The 16,205-nt window shown below is 40.7% G+C and overlaps 1 protein-coding gene across 5 annotated transcripts in view; it reads right to left on the bottom strand.

Annotated features, from left to right (window-relative positions):
* Positions 1–16,205, bottom strand: part of stxbp5a (syntaxin binding protein 5a (tomosyn)) — a 99,199-nt gene that overhangs the window by 31,394 nt on the left and 51,600 nt on the right. For all 5 annotated transcript variants that reach the window (XM_044377277.1, XM_044377279.1, XM_044377280.1 and 2 more), the window contains 3 exons: positions 14,186–14,320; positions 7,265–7,328; positions 5,856–5,939 (listed from right to left, as the gene is read on the bottom strand). In XM_044377277.1, coding sequence (XP_044233212.1) covers positions 5,856–5,939; positions 7,265–7,328; positions 14,186–14,320 — 283 coding nt within the window. The remainder of the gene's footprint in view (positions 1–5,855; positions 5,940–7,264; positions 7,329–14,185; positions 14,321–16,205) is intronic.

The raw sequence follows: 16,205 nt of genomic DNA, 5'->3' as shown, positions 1-16,205 counted from the left end.
TTTGGAGAATCTCACCATCAGGAACTAAGTTTCAAAAAGTGCTAATAATTTGTTATCAACTTTTTGGTTTAAGTCTGAAAATGCTGTCAAGGTGTTTATTATATGAATTCTGATGTTAAAATATGTTAAAATAAATTCATCCACAGCCGCAGCAGTAACAAATCTTTTTTAACTAATTGGAAATTAAGTAATTAATGCTTTGTGATTTCTGGAATTAGTTTGCTCTTTTTACTGTGTTGGCTTTCAATAATAGCTTGCAGAATTGCGGTATGCCTACGGACAAATAGAAGCAAATGTTTTTCCCCGCAGTTTATTATGTTTTGGTGCAGATTCCCTGTTAAAATACACACTATGTCACAGTCTGGGGCATGCTTGTGCACGCTTTTTCTGCACAAACGCCTCTTTGTATAATGACATGGAAACAGATTCTTAGTTGTCACAGATGTGATCTTTGCAGCTGTACAGCACTTCACACCAGAGGTTACCACCAATTTCTGCATCCTCAATTGAGTTACTGGGCCTCGCAGCACAAACTGCTGGTCCCTTTACATGATTTGATAGAGAGAACATGACACAAAGACATGGCAGAAGGACAGTCAAGGAGAGATCACACAGAGAGAGATAGAGAGAAACAGGGAGAAGGCAAAGTGAGTAAAAGTGGAACAGAATTATCAAACTCAAAATTATATAAAAAGAAAAAGAGAAATAGTCAGGCCATAAAGAGAGGAAATAAAGAAAACATTACAGGAAAACAATGTGGAAATAGAAAAATGCAAATGATTGAGCTGTGACAGATTAAACTGGGCGGGAACCTTGTGCTTTTTGTATAAGCAGAATATTGAATAATGAGCCATTTCAATGGTATGACACGGAAAAGCAGCGGCTACCACGAGACAAACAGGGAGGGAAGGAAGGAGGGAAGAAGATGTCCTGATCTGGCTATGATATCAAACATTCATCAGACTGGACTCAGACTGAGGTGTTGACTCAGACGGAGGAGAGTGGAGCGGGGTCAGGGTGACGGATACTCTCTGGCTAACACTCGCTGGAAACCCATACTGCTGATCCACAGCTAATAATAGACAATCCACTGAAAGACACAAGAGTGGAAGGCGTGCTCTCTCAGCTCTTTGGGAGCTTGTAAAACCAAAAGTTTTATTGTCTCTGCTGTTTGTCTGAACTCTCCCTAAAGCTTTGTTGTTGTCTGGGAGCCAGGTTAAGTCCCACGACTTGCTGACATTTCTGAATTTTGACATCGTCCACAACTCACAAAAGCTGTCTTCATTTGAGTCAAAACAATTTCATTGCTTCCCTTGCTAGCACTTTATTTGCTGACGTTGTGTGAGAATGTTTTCAGGAATCGTTAAGAATGTGCCAAGAACACAAGAGCCAACATCACTCATAAAGGCCATTTGTCCTTTGAAATCCTAGACCACAGACTGCCTTCCGCTCGTTTAAAGATCCACAAATTTCCATCAAAACTAAAATATGCTTTAAGACGTGCCTATTCCAAAGTCCATCAAAATCCATCACTGCATGGTCTGCTGGCTTACTCTGCTGCTGAAAAAGAAGAAGAAGAGGAAAAGCTTCCTTGTTCATTTCAGTCGACAACTTTGATACTTGACAGCGAGCTTCTAGGCAAATAGTGTTTGAATGAAAGCGCGCAGCAGGAGAAGGAGCTCACAGCAGGAAGAATATAGCTTGCAATGGATTTGATAGCTGTAAAACATTATATCACCCTACAGCATTGTTTGCAGAAGCTGTACAGACATTGGATTTGCAAACATTCATGATGTCAGCAAATGACAGCAAACAATTCCAATTGTACCAACTGATCCATGCATTACGAGTGGCTTATAATTGATGTTAAATATATGGTCGATGACAGAAATTAGCTATGTAAAGTAAAACATCTATATCTGGATATCAAATTAGATCCTTGTATCCATAGCAACCATCTTGATGTTGGAAGTTCAGCCTTCACTGTCTCTGTCATCATGTCCAATGAACACAGCAAAACTTACCACATCTTTTACACCATTACCATCAATATATATAGTAAATATTTCTACAAAGTTCTTGTACACCATGAAGTCTTAAAGGATAGGTTCACAATTTTTCAAGTCTGTCTTAAAACAACAGTCAGGTGCCCAAATGAACATTGAAACATTCTTCCTGTTAAAAATCCTCTCCAGACATGTATTAAGACATATAAAGTTACTCTGCATGGAACAATAATGTGTGTCTGATATGGTTTTTCTGCAAAACAAGTATAATTACCACTTTAAAATCCTTAAAATGACATCTACTCCTTCTCCCACATTAAAAACTCCAGAAGCTATGAATATGCAAATATATTCATGGAGGCGCGCAGCAGTGCAGCAGCTTCTCTGGCTCCTGGTTATGGTAAAAAGAGTGTTAGGGACTCCTGTCTTAATGTGAGTAAGTATGCAGATAACATGACCAGTGCAACTTGTCTAAGAAGGTACCGCCCAACCAAACTTCTGAATATTATCAACAACTCGCCCGTATCACTTCCACCAAAGCTTAGAGCGGTGCTCAACAGACTCCTGAGGACACAATGCCCTGCTACAGTGGACGGGCATAGCAGGCTACAATGGCTCAGAGGCAAGAGGAAGCGTTGCACATGCAAACTGAAGAGGGGATAGCGAGCCGGTCTGTTAGCCAAGCTAAAAGCTAATGCGACCAGGTTAGCCATTCCAACGCCCTTTCTAGTCAACGTTCCCTCACTGGATAACAAAATGGATCCCTTCCTATTGCACTTTCAATGCAAGTGATGGAGGACAAAATCCACGGTCCATCTTTTGTGCAAAAATGTACTTTAATGTTTATCTGAAGCTTATATGAAGCTCCAGCCCTCCAAATTTGTTTCCAAAGTTAGTCCTTTTAGTACCAAACCAACCAATGATGAATCATATATAATGTTTAAATACAGTTTTGCACAGAATGAGGACTGTGGATTTGTCCTCAACATTTACATTGAAAGAATATTATGAAGGAACCTTTTAAGCAGGAGCAGGAGGAATGCTTACAGCAAACAAAACCTGTTTCAACGTTCATTTGGGCACCTGACTATTGTCACAAACAAAGACAGACTTAAAAAATTATGAACCTATCCTTTAATGATGTGTAAAACTGAGAAGTAATTAGAAATCTTGCACGCTGTAGGTAAATTGTACTCACTTTATTTAATTACGATGTTTGAGTCAATAGACCCTCGTTAGGTGAGATAAATTTCTTAAACAGCAGTGGCAGCGTTTATAAACAAGCATCACCTGGGAATAGTCCACCAATCAGGAGGCCAGAAATACCTGCACGTGGCATTTATACAAACAAAGGTCAATGAGCTCTTCCATCTGTAAACAAAACAAGTATTTACATTTACAAACACAACAAAATAAACCATGTTTCATACATTAGAAGAAAAATTGTATAATATGTGTGCAAAATATACTGAATATGGAAAGTAGTGCCAACGTTTTCATATGGAGATATGATGGCACAAATCCAAATAACAGTTTCGTTAAATATAATGAAAATGAATATGAGCTACTGTTGTGTGTGTTTTTGATTACTTCTTTCATGATCTTGATATCAACATCTCCATACCACCCACCTTTACCATCACAAAACCCTGGTGTGCTCATCTCCTTCAGCACTTTAATTAGTTTTGACTACAGCCCTCTCCACAACAGTAATATTAGAAAAGTCATGCTGCAATCATAACATTTCTCTAGTAATGCAGCACAGCAGTATGCAAAGATTTTCTTTAGTGTCCTTGAAGGCTTGACTGAGGCTAAATAAAACTTTAAAAGATATCCGACTCTGAAAACCGTTTGGATGTATTATCTGGAGGGAATAACCTCGAGACATTCCAGAAGAGAGGAGAGAGGAAAGAACGGTTGTGTATTGCCGGCTCTTTCGCTTCGTCAGAGTAAATCATAGTGAGCCAAATGAGGAGCACAAGTCCCCCCCCACACCCCTCTCTCCTGAGACCCCGCCCACTCAGCTCCCAGTCTCTGGAGAGGTGTAACTGAAGGAGTTTGGAGAGAAGAGATGAGCTCCCATGGGAGATTCAATACTAGAGACTGTAATGCCCTAGGAGCAGCGGGAGGATATTAGCTTATCTGAGAGAAGGAGACAGAGCAAAGGCAGAGAGAGAGAGAGAGAGAGAGAGAGAGAGAGAGAGAGAGACACAGAGAGAGAGAGAGAGAGAGAGAGATACGGTACATACTGAACATACGAAATCCACGCTTTTCTGTGTCTATGTAGTCCTTGGTGACTCTTGTTATCTCAGTGTGCTTACAGCACCACAGCGCCGCCAATGAGGTGAGCACCAGCGTGAGCGTTACGATAATCTCATTATCTTAAACAGGCGGTTTGGCTCTGTGTCTAAGTACCATGGACACTGCTGCATGTCCATGTACATGTTGACTGTGCGCGTGTTTCTGTGTAAGTGAGCCCCCGGCCATTCAGTCTGCTTAAACCACAAGTACAGGTTTATGAATGAGATCTCCTATTCATAGTTATATTCAGCTCCCAATAAGACGCTAAACCGTGGACTGTGGGAGGTCAGACTGTGCTCAGATCGAGCTGAAACACAAACATTAGCGGTAAATGGGCCCACGATTTTAATCACAAACTATAGGCTGTCAGACATTTTATTACATTTATAATAGATCGTACGATTTTGCAGGTTGCAAGATTTGTTAAGAAATAAGATTTTGCATGCAAACACACAGGTAACAGACGGTGAGGTTAACTGTAATGGCTGTAGGTAATGGTAATGTATCATATGGTACAGATTTCACTTGTATACCACAGTGTAGGTTTGACATATGCTAAGTCCAGAGGGGAGCTTGGACACTCTGACACCGTGTCTCTGTTTTATTGTTACGTCTTCTTTTATTTATAGACAGACGCACACTGTTGCCTCTGGGGAAGCCAATAAAGCCACATGACTCAGTGCTTTAAAAAGGTGGACCTTTTACAAAATGAAATTGCCCTTTTTACAACCATAACATGCAAGCAAAATCACTGTGCAGCCTTGCAGCCTCACTCTGGAAACATGAACACATGGCACTCTACTGTATAAATTATGAAATTGTTAAAACATGCATTTCACAAAACGCTCTTTGTAAATGGCACTACTCGTGTGAGGAACATCTTTTCTATAGTTGTGACTGCGGCGCTAGCTGATTAGACACTATTTTCAAGTTTTCATTTAGTGAAGTTAGTCATATTTCACGTTTTCATACTGGTAACAAGCAACTGTTACATTAAGTAATTATTTTGAGTTTTTTTTATTCTTCTCATAGCTGGATAATCCAGTTGGTAAATCCACGTACAGTTGGCTGTAAAACTCTACTTTCAGCTTAATCTTCATTAAATAGCATATTAGAGACATTATTTCCCATGAAGACAGATCGGTCACCCTCTACCCTTCTGTGATGAAACAGGAAGTAGAAAGTTGAATTCCTTCCCAGTCAGCAGTCTTTTTTCGTACAATCATTAGCTTTAAAACTCAGATGAAAGAGGAGAATCACACTAGGGGTTGAGTGTCTTGTGTATGTACAGAATGTGTATGTCTGATAAACATCCACAGGCTCAACTAACAAGCCTTGCCAACTGTAGTAAACGATCTCAAACTCTAAGTTTGCCCTAGCAATAAACTACCGAGCGCACACACACACACTCATATGTACACAAACTGTACAGTTTGGTCCATGAATATGTGATTTCATTTCTCGCTTTTGTATTAAAAAGACACTCACAAGTGGGAGGAATGACTGAAAGTTGTTAGAGAAGAAAGGAAATCGGAGAGATTTGCCTACCTCATCGTAAGTGTAGCGATAGTCGGCCTTCTTTGATTTCAGATCCCACAGGACCACGATCCCAGACTCAAATCCAATTATAAGCTGGAGAGGAAGAGCGTCAGGCAGTCAGTGAGATAGGTAGGAGAGATGACAGAGAGAAGATAGAAGAGACCCCATGATGGGAGGAAAAATAAGTAATACATTTGACATTCATGTGCTGCATCAAAGGAAGTCAGGTGTAAGCAGACTACAGCAGCTCAGGGAAGACATCTGCCCACCCTGGTTCACAAGAGATGATAACAACTTTTTTTTTTTATTTTTTTTTTTTAGAACATCTGACATGTAAGGCTGTTTAGATTATGAAATCCTTGAAATCTCTGATTGTCTTGCCTCGCTTGTAAGTTGCTTTGAATAAAAGCATCTGTCAAATGACAAAATGTAAAATGCGAATCAAATGTTTGAATTATAGAAGTCTTATTTATAGCAACAATCTCTACCTACTGCCACCACTTTCAAATTCATACAATACAGTATTTTAACTGTACAGTGAGAATGACTAATGCAACGTTCTACATCACATATGCACACATCAAGCACAGATTCATTTTCATGTATATACATACAGCATGTTCTGTGTTACAGAGTATGGGTGAAGTGGAATATATATCGCTGGGTGTGGTGAATAATCATTGTCTGCTCAGACAGCCACCTCACTCATCTCATACTGTCCAAACAGCTGAGCCAGGCACAGTGGTGCCAGCAAAAATGGCTCAGCCAGTGGAGAAGAGACAGCAGACCAGCTTCTCTACTGGGCTGGAGAAAAAAATGAGGCTTTCATAGAGTCTACTGAACAACCAATTAAGGGCCATAGACACCAGTAAGAACAATAATATTAATCTTTAAATCAGACTAATCAAAATAGTTTACTGACATTCTTAATTGCATCAAAGGTTAATGTGTCCTGGTGTTTACTGGTTGAAGAATGTTATATCACGCATTTCTTGCTTGCTGATGGAATCACTGAATCATCAAGTGATGTCATGCTAAAAAAGACTTCATCCTTAGTCATCTATTTTCACTGAAATGTCAAAAACCCAAGTGTCACCAAGGAACCACCACATCGCCCCTTGTGAAGTGAATATAACAAACCACTGTGCAGGATTTTGATGTATGATAAGCTTTCAGATTTTGGATCTAATACTGCAACTTGAATTCCTGGATCATATCTCATCGTGTCACCGATGTCTAAAACAACACGCCCCCACCGATTGCGATCGCTCACATTTTATAAATGCAGGATTTTTTACTGTCTGAACAACTGCTAATACTGTACATGGTTTGCTGTGTGTGATTGATATTGAGGAGAGAATGACAGAGATTGTTACTTCATGCATGTTTGTATGTGTGTGGGCAACGTTGTCCTTTACCTTTCCCTCGTCCATGGGGTTGTCACTTATGTGGACAACTGGTCCAGGGTGAGCCTTGGAGGACCTTATGAGAGACAGAAAGAGGAAGACAAAAAGAGAGAGTAAGACAAATAGAGTGTTTTTCTATTCAAGCAATGATGCAGTACAGTACTCAGACATCAAACAAAGCCAAAGACATATAGTTGACTCACAATATACGCCAGTGGTGTATGGAGAGAGCATATGAGAGGTTAAGGTGGAAAGAGAATGTCTTTGAACCTGTGGGAGAGGTCCACTATGGGAGGACAGAGCTGCCAATCACTCCAAGGCTCTAAAAGGCTGTTCAAAGACATAAGCTCACTGAAGGTTGTGATGGATGGCTCTGTCAGGCCAAGCAGTCCCCAATGGCTATGTGTATGTGCACGGTGTGTGTGTGTGTGTGTGTGTGTGTGTATGTGAGAGCATTTGCATGTCAGCGAAAGAAGACAGCATAAAATGCTTGCCTGCCCCCTCCTCTCCCTCTCCTGTTTGTGCTTTACCCTCCAGACAGCCTTATGTCAAATCTCCTCTCCCTGTGCCACGTGGCCAGCAGATTTTACCTAACCTGCCCTGCCACAAAGAGATGATGTGGGCGGCTGAGAAGCACCAGGGAAGGTCACAGCTGAAAAAAAAAAGAGCGACTGTTGGAGTCTGAAACATAACCCTCGATACCAGGGAGCAAGGGCAGGGATGCCTGACAAGGAGAGGAAGAAGAAGGAGCTGCAACCAAGTGTAAGTAATGCAAAAAGGAGGCAATGAAAAGTCCTTGTTTTGGCCCAGTACTGCAGAGCTTTTAAGTGATCTTACAGTTTGACATTGAAGGACAGGGCACAGGAATGAAAATATTAAACTATAAAAACTGTCAATGTTCAAATCAAAATACATGTTTTGCATGACAACCTAAAAGCAGGGAATGAATGACTGTTTAGCCTTGCATCTCTGCATGAATCTATGAGTATAAGCAAAGGGCTGGAGAGGGGAAGCATCTACAGCAATCTGTGTGTGTGTGTGTGTATTAGAAGGTAGCAGTTAGTGGGCAGGCAGGCAGTCAGTCAGTTGTCTCTATATTTAGCCTGTTAGTGCTGGAGCCTTATTACCTAAGCTCTGCCGCAGCTGGAGCTGTTGATTTATCTAATCCCCATTCACTGCCCGTCTCTCAGCGAACAGCCGTCCACAGCAGCTCGCACATGTACACGTACACATGTATTTTCATGTCGGCACAATTAAGACACATCTTAACACCCGTACCCTTTGTAAATCCTGCACTCATAACAGACAATTACCCTCTCGCCGAATTAGAAAATGCACCCTCGCCCTCCTGTCCCACATTTCCTCATTTTAGGATCTTATGCGCAAAGTTCTCTGCGTCCCCCCCCCCCTTGTGAGACTCCATAATAAATCTGTTTTGTTAAAACATGTTGTCATACAGTAAATAAATCTGACATGAACATATTCACAAAGTCCGCAAATACACGTTCAGGTTTTGGAGATAAATGAATCACCATGGCAACAGAGGCAGGATGGGCAGAGTGCAGACAGGCTTCCAAAATTCCTCCATACTCCGCCATAAACACACAAAACCCTCCCACACAAACACACACAAACAACGCCTGCTTAACTACTTCAACACGCTCCTGTAACCACACATTTTTGCCTGTGTACTGCTAATGACTCTGTGTTTTGCATACAGAGTAAAAAGGGCTTCAGGGACCAGAACATTTGGGTGTGTGTGTGTGTATCAGATATACACATGCACACATATAAGTACACGTGTATCTCTGATAGTGTTTACATGTTCATTCAAATATATGCTTTATTTTGCGTGCTTACAACTGTATTTGTTTCCATACATGCTTGTTTGGGTCTGAGCATGCCATCATCCTCATTACTCGCATGAGTATCACATTCCTGTCTTGCAGCTACTGATTCAAGGTCTTTCATGTCACACACATATGACTACCAGAGTTAAACTAAATGCCCCGTGGCGAATGTAACACACGTTCGGTATGTCATAAAATCTTGAAAATCTCCACCTTAAGATCAAACAGTCATCTCTTATAAATCTTTATTGCACCAAATCCTTCTTTTTGTATCAAGTATTCCTCCCATCCAGTGATGCCTTCAGTACATTAAAGAAAATGGACCATTATTGTGCGTATGTGTTGCAGGCACACACAAAGACCTGAGCGCACACACACACACACACACCATAAAGCAATTGTGTCTGGGTGTGTAGATGACGCAGAGGGGATGTTTAAGCAATAGGAAGGGCAACACCTCATTGAATTCGAAAACAGCTCCTCGGTGCAGGCGCACCCACACATATACACGAATACACACACACACACACACACACACACACACACACATAATAAACAACAGCATGTGAATTCAAAAATAGGAAAGGTATGACTCCAGATATAAAAGCACAGATATGCATTCACATATACCTCTAAAAAGAGTTAATTACATACAAAGACACATACACACATAGTTAAGTCCTGATCGTCTGGTGTCACCACGGGTGACACTCTTTGAGGCAGCGGAGGTGCAGTCACCATGACAGTGTCTACGCGGCAATATGGCTTCAACAGCCTTCTTGCAGCACGCACATACCATATGTGGCCTCATGTCACCTCATCAGACTGGGTGTTAATGCATATGAGCTTCTGTAAAACTCAAATATGGAGCTAATTTGGTATCGTTCTTCAGGTAACCATACATGATGCTATGTGCGATTATGCCAGCGTGAAAAATCATATTCCAGATGACACTGCTGGCCCGGCTGTACTGATGCATGACATGCATGAACAAAATTTAAACACCAAATCATCAAATTGACCAGATCAGTAGGTTTTACATTGGAGCCCCCCTTGCTGTTGACTGAGAGCAGCATTTTCAGCTCACCCATACACAGTATCATGCTACTACAGTATTTTGCTTTGTGGTTAAGAGTTTACGGAAAGACAGCAAAAGAAACAGAGACAATCATGATACAATAACTGTTGCAGTTAAAGGAATAATTTGACATTTTGGGAAAAATTCTTCTTCCCTTTCTTGCTGAGAATTAGATGAAAAGATATGAGAGTGGTATCAATCTTCTCATCTTTTATCTATCTATACACCATTCCTTTAAGAGTTTGCTCAACTATTAACCTCTATAAACAATGCTTATAGGATTAGTTCTGTACTGAACTGAAGGAAATAGTTTGAACAAGCAACAGACTAAACTTACTAGGACTGAAGAAAAGACTAAAGCAGCACCTTATGAACAACGTACTGCGTTTACTGCAAACTACACTGTAGTGACTTTAAACCTTTGTTCTGAACTGAACGAAATGATTTGAATCAGCAAAATCACTTGTAATTTGCACCTTTAACTCCATTGGGTATCGAAAGGTCACTGTACTGGACCTCCACCTGGAGCCTGGGGGCCTGAAAGCGTTGTGGCCAGCTTTCAGGATACTGGAGGTTGCTGTGCTAGTGTACAGTACCAGCTGAGGACCTCACAGATGCATAAAAACACAGTACGCAGGAAGATAAGTAAAACAATGAAATATGCAAACAAGGATTTACAATAGCTTCAGGGTCCTGAGTGGGAGAGCAGGAGAAAATGAAAGAGGACGGAACAGGAGAGGCCTCAGGCCAACATGTTCACGTGAACTATGTGTCATAGTAAGCTGTTAACATTTTACCACTCCTGTCCCACTTCTCCCTGGCTCTCTGTGCCCAGTGACCATCTAGCTGAATCAAATCAACACACATACACACACAAAGGCTGCCAGATACAAACATATGCACACATGTAAAAACATTTTATTGCACGTAGAGTGCATACATGCACACAAATTATCCATGATGTGAACATATACAAGACTCACATGTGGCCTTATTGTGATAGCCTTAATGCCTGTAGCATTGGCTGAACTATAGTGCCATGTAGTTGGTAATGTGCTTGTCTATTAGTCTTTCCAGTACAGCAGCTTGGGAACAGAGGTGTGAGTCATACAGACACACAGAGCACTGGACCAGGCCAGGCCTGGGGCCACTGGCACAGCTATTGCAGCTTGTCTCCAAATAGCAGGGCCCCAGGGATGATGACCCCAGTACAGACCATATCCTTGCCTCATTACAGGGATCACAATGGAACAGAGGTGTAGTAGGCAAGACTTGAAATAAAAGTTTCATAGTGCTTTCAATTACACTATACAGGTGACAATAATACTAATGTAGAATACTTAGTGTGCCATTAATGATACTGACTATGACCTGCATGTTTAACAACTTAACCAACTGCAATGAGAGCTGCAACACTATTTTTAATCTATTATTTGTTGAGACGACAAAAATGTCAGAAAATAGTTGCGAATGCCCACTAGACAGTATTTTTGCCACAGGCAAAAGTGATGTCTTGAAATAGCTTGTTTTGTCCAACCAACAGTTTTAAACCCAAATATATTAAATATAGATTGAAAACTATGAAAAAGCAGCTATTCCTCACATTTCAGAAGCTGCAACCAGCAATTATTTTAGCATTTTTGCTTGATAAATGACTTAAACCACTAATCAATGATCATAACTGTTTTTGTTTCATTTTCTGTCAAATCGTTACAGCTCTAATTGCAGTTACTCTAGATCAAGTGCTACCTTCGTCTAATGACAGCATCAAAAGTGGACAATAGGAGAGTAACTGGACAGGAAGCCTATCAATCGCACAGCTGGCAGTGAGACCCAAGGAGACAGAACAAGGAAAGAAAGAAAGAAAGAAAGAAAGATAGACAGAAAGAAAGAAAGAAAGAAAGAAAGAAAGAAAGAAAGAAAGAAAGAAAGAAAGAAAGAAAGAAAGACTCATACACTCAAACAGATACCCAAACTGTGACAAATCTGAGAATCGATTCCTGGCTCTGCTGCCATCTTCAAGACATAGTATCCCACAGAACATCTGTGTGAGTGATTGAAGCCTGAACCAAAAGATATGAAAACCTAATTTCCTCAAACGAATCGTGCAGAGCTACAGTTTGAGGGGCAACAACAACATGTCAAAGAAAGTTTTGCAGCATAACAAAAGTGTGAAGGGTGGCAGGGCAGAATGTCATGAGAAACTATGGGAGGGTTGTTAGGGTAGTTCATCTTTGGGTGGGCTGAGTAAATGGAGGTGAGCGCAAAAGTGAAATCAGATATGGAGATGTATATTTCATGAATTAAAAATAAAATATAAACTAATAAATATCATTACTTGTGTAGATTTCGTTGTATTAGCAAATATAAATGGAAAACTTGATTTTTATCATCCTGGACTACCAACATGGTGAGTTTGCTGTAATTTGTGATGCCAAGGAGGAGGTATCGGGCTGTTTACATGTGTAGTTTGAGAATGTGTGACCTTTGTTTTATGTGAAAGCAGCATAAGGTTCTATTTCTAAATCTATTACAGACTAATCTACCTTTTAGCCACATCCTGCCACAGGTTATAGCTGACGTAGCCTAAAAGGGTATGTCATCAAACCAGAAAATAGACTTTGTAAAAACTAAATTAAACTAAAAAGAAGTATGATTTTGGGCGTAACAGCAGGAAACATTTCTGCCTAACTTTAAGTAATGTATGTTTACTGAGTTAATATTCCCTGTGACAGCGACACATTTCTGTTTATAATCAAGCAAACATATCTACCATTCTGGAGATGTATTGACTTGTCCTAGAAAGCACTTTTTCATGACCGCATGTATGGCTATGGAATAGAGGTGATAGGTTGAAATAATGTGTGGATAGCCAGGGAATAAAAGTATTGACGTCTGGTTAAAACTGAGAAGAAGTGGTGTGAAAGCTACTGTCAGTATGAGAAGAGTGAAAACAGTTATCCAAAAGAAAAAACGGAAGTTATTACTTGTCCTTTACTCAAGAAGTACCCCAGTATCTTCCTCTCTATCTTATCATCCACATCTACCCTCTATCTCATCATTATCACACCTTACCTTCCTCTCCTGCCCTTTTTTTTCTTTAATTGGAAACCTTTTCCATCTAACTCCTCACTTATCTGCACGACTCCTTTTCTGGATACATCTTCTGCTCTGCCCTCTGATACCTGCATTTATCCCTCTGTCACCTCTCCATTCCTCTCCTCCATCATTCTTCTTCTCTGTGTGTCCTTTTCCCCGGGCAAAAGCCCTGTCTCATCCATTCCACTCCCGTCTTCTCTCTGTCATAAACTCCTCCCCTCCTCCCCTCTCCCACCACTCACTCTCGCCTTTTCTTCCCTGCAGCCCTGTCGACGAGACGAGACGTCTGTGTGTACCATACACTGATCTCGGCAGACACCTGTTCCACCCCCTGCTTCCCTCCTCCTCTTTTCCCTCTCTCTGCACACGCACACACATGGACAGAAGGGGATGAGGGGAAAGCGTGAAGCAAAACGCTCCAGTGAATAATTTAAGTCTCTACAGCAGGGAACCAAAATGGAGCCTGTCAAGCTGACAGATCCATTGAAACAGCAAAGAGACAGGTTGCTCACTACCTGGAGTCGGATAGTGTGCCTGGAAATGATAGACTGACTAATGATTCTTTCTTATCTCATTACATTAAAACTACAATAACCTTTTGAAAGGTGAAATGCTGATTACACAGCATCCCTCACCTCACTTAAGTGCTGCAAGGTGAGTCAATAGGCACTGAGCTCTTTGTTGCAGCGCTGGCAATATGAGTTTGATTCCTACAGAGTTTAAATATTGATCAACGGATCAGTGATTCACTTTGGATAAGCACCCCACTCCATATGGCACAAAACCTATATAAGCAGCACGCTAAATCATGCAGTATATAGAAGAAGAAGAGAGCAAATGCAAAAGAACTTTCCAGGCATTAAATGTGGCAGCATCAGAGGGTGACACATGTGCTATAACACTCACAGTTCAATGGCTTTGTTCCACATGATGACGTAGCCTGAGAGCATAAAAGACTCCACGTTGACAATGTGGATGTTCCCTCGTTCTGTGCCGATGTACAACCATTTACTCTGGAAGGGCAGGTGGCAGAAAGTTATTCTGTGAAGATAAAAAAAAAGAAAAAAAGAGGAGATGAAGGGTTAAAAGAGCAGCCAAGAAAGGGCTGAGAATGAGCAGGAAGAGAAAGGATGGACAGAACAGACAGGGAAAAGGGACAGAAAGCCCAGAGGCAGAAGCTTCTCAAAAATCACTCGACATCCTATTATAACAAGAGACAAAGTATGCAAAACTAATAGAGGATTATTTACCACTCCATCAGTTTGAAGCAGTTGAGAGGAGAGCGGCAAACCTAAGAGATTTTTTTCATTCAATCAGCTCTTCTCTCTCCAGACCTACAGGATGTGTGAGGGCAAAGAGACACCCATAATTCTCCTGTTTTCATCATCATCCCCTCATCTCCTCCTTTCATCCATCCATCAGACTTAAGTTTAATGAGAGGTTATAAACCCTTCCCTCCTTAACCGTGGCTATCCATTCATCTTCTCATCCCTTTTTCATCATTTTGTTCTTTCATCCATCCTCCAATTCAACCCCCAATCCGTCTGAGGAATAATAATGTACAACCTTGGTAATCTGGCTTGCTAATATTTCAAGGTCGTCCGGCTCCTCCATGGATCCTTTTGTATCTGTGCAGTGGTTTGAGCCACACCTGAGGACCTCAGCGGCCTGTATCTATTGCAAGACAAAGCCCCTGTTTCATCAGCTGGGAAAACCCACCCAAGTAGGAGGAGAAATGAAGCTGTATCCACTTCTCTTGACAGCACTGTCTTCTTTCTGCACTGTTTCCAAAAGGAAGGACACAATGGACTATTTCCCCCATGACACTGTCAGATTAGCTCACATTTAGCGATTAAATCACTCAGCACAGCAAGTTTAATATTTAAATGTAATATGTGTTGTCAAAGACAGATTAAGTGGATATGATATATCAAGAAAACATTGTATTGAGATAAAATAAAGTGTTTCCCCTTACAATTAGCTTAAATGGTATCGTGACAGAAATTAATAAATAAAACTGCAACAGAACATAAGACCAGGCTCTATATGCTGTATTCTAGGAAAAGAACATAACTGCATGGCTCTGACTTCAGTAACAAAACTGCATAACATTACTACCCTCTTCCTAAAAATTATGTTCATATGCAAGTAATTTGCATCAGCAAACATTGTTTGTGGGAAATGTAATGCGTCCAGATTATGTTTTTTAGCAACATAATGAGGAAATGTTTATGTTAAAGGATTCCGCAATCAGCTGTATACAGCATATTGCCTTTGTTTTCCCTTCATTATCCAGGCAACTAAAGCATGAGTAACATTTTTATGGTTTGTTAACTAAAGGCACTTGGTTAGGGGAACATTGTAGTCTTGGTTAAATATTGAAAAAAAAAAAAAAAAAAATCAATGCTGAGTTGAAGCAAGACACAGGCATGTTTTAACCATCAAAATGTAATTAAAACCAGCAATCTTTCCCTAAAATCTAACAAAATGTGAGTTGCAGTTTTCAGTCTCTGGTCTCTGATTTGTCCCTGTGTGGTATAAGGATGTGACAATAGGTTGCCAGTGAACAGAATCGTGGCAGCAATTATGTTTCCTTTGGTATTTGGCAAAGAAAATTTGTGGTATATGAATGTATTTTGCAGGTGATTTACAGTAGACATACATGCACTTAACACACAGCAAAGCACACATCTGTGGAAATACAGTATGTCCTTGCAGTGACTTTCAATGTCTTTCCTGTGTATCATGCTCTCTCTCTCTCTCTCTCTCTCTCTCTCTCTCTCTCTCTCTGTGAGTCCATCTCACACTGTTGCTCCAGCGCTGTATTGAGAGTTTGCAGCTCCTACTTTAACACAGACACACACACCCTCCCTCTCTGCCCCAATGCTCTGCTCTAACATATGAATATATTCATATTTTTGAGGAG

This window comes from Thunnus albacares, chromosome 16 (genome assembly GCF_914725855.1).
Source record: "Thunnus albacares chromosome 16, fThuAlb1.1, whole genome shotgun sequence".
Taxonomy (NCBI): domain Eukaryota; kingdom Metazoa; phylum Chordata; class Actinopteri; order Scombriformes; family Scombridae; genus Thunnus; species Thunnus albacares.
This window is presented reverse-complemented; position numbering and strand designations above follow the sequence as displayed.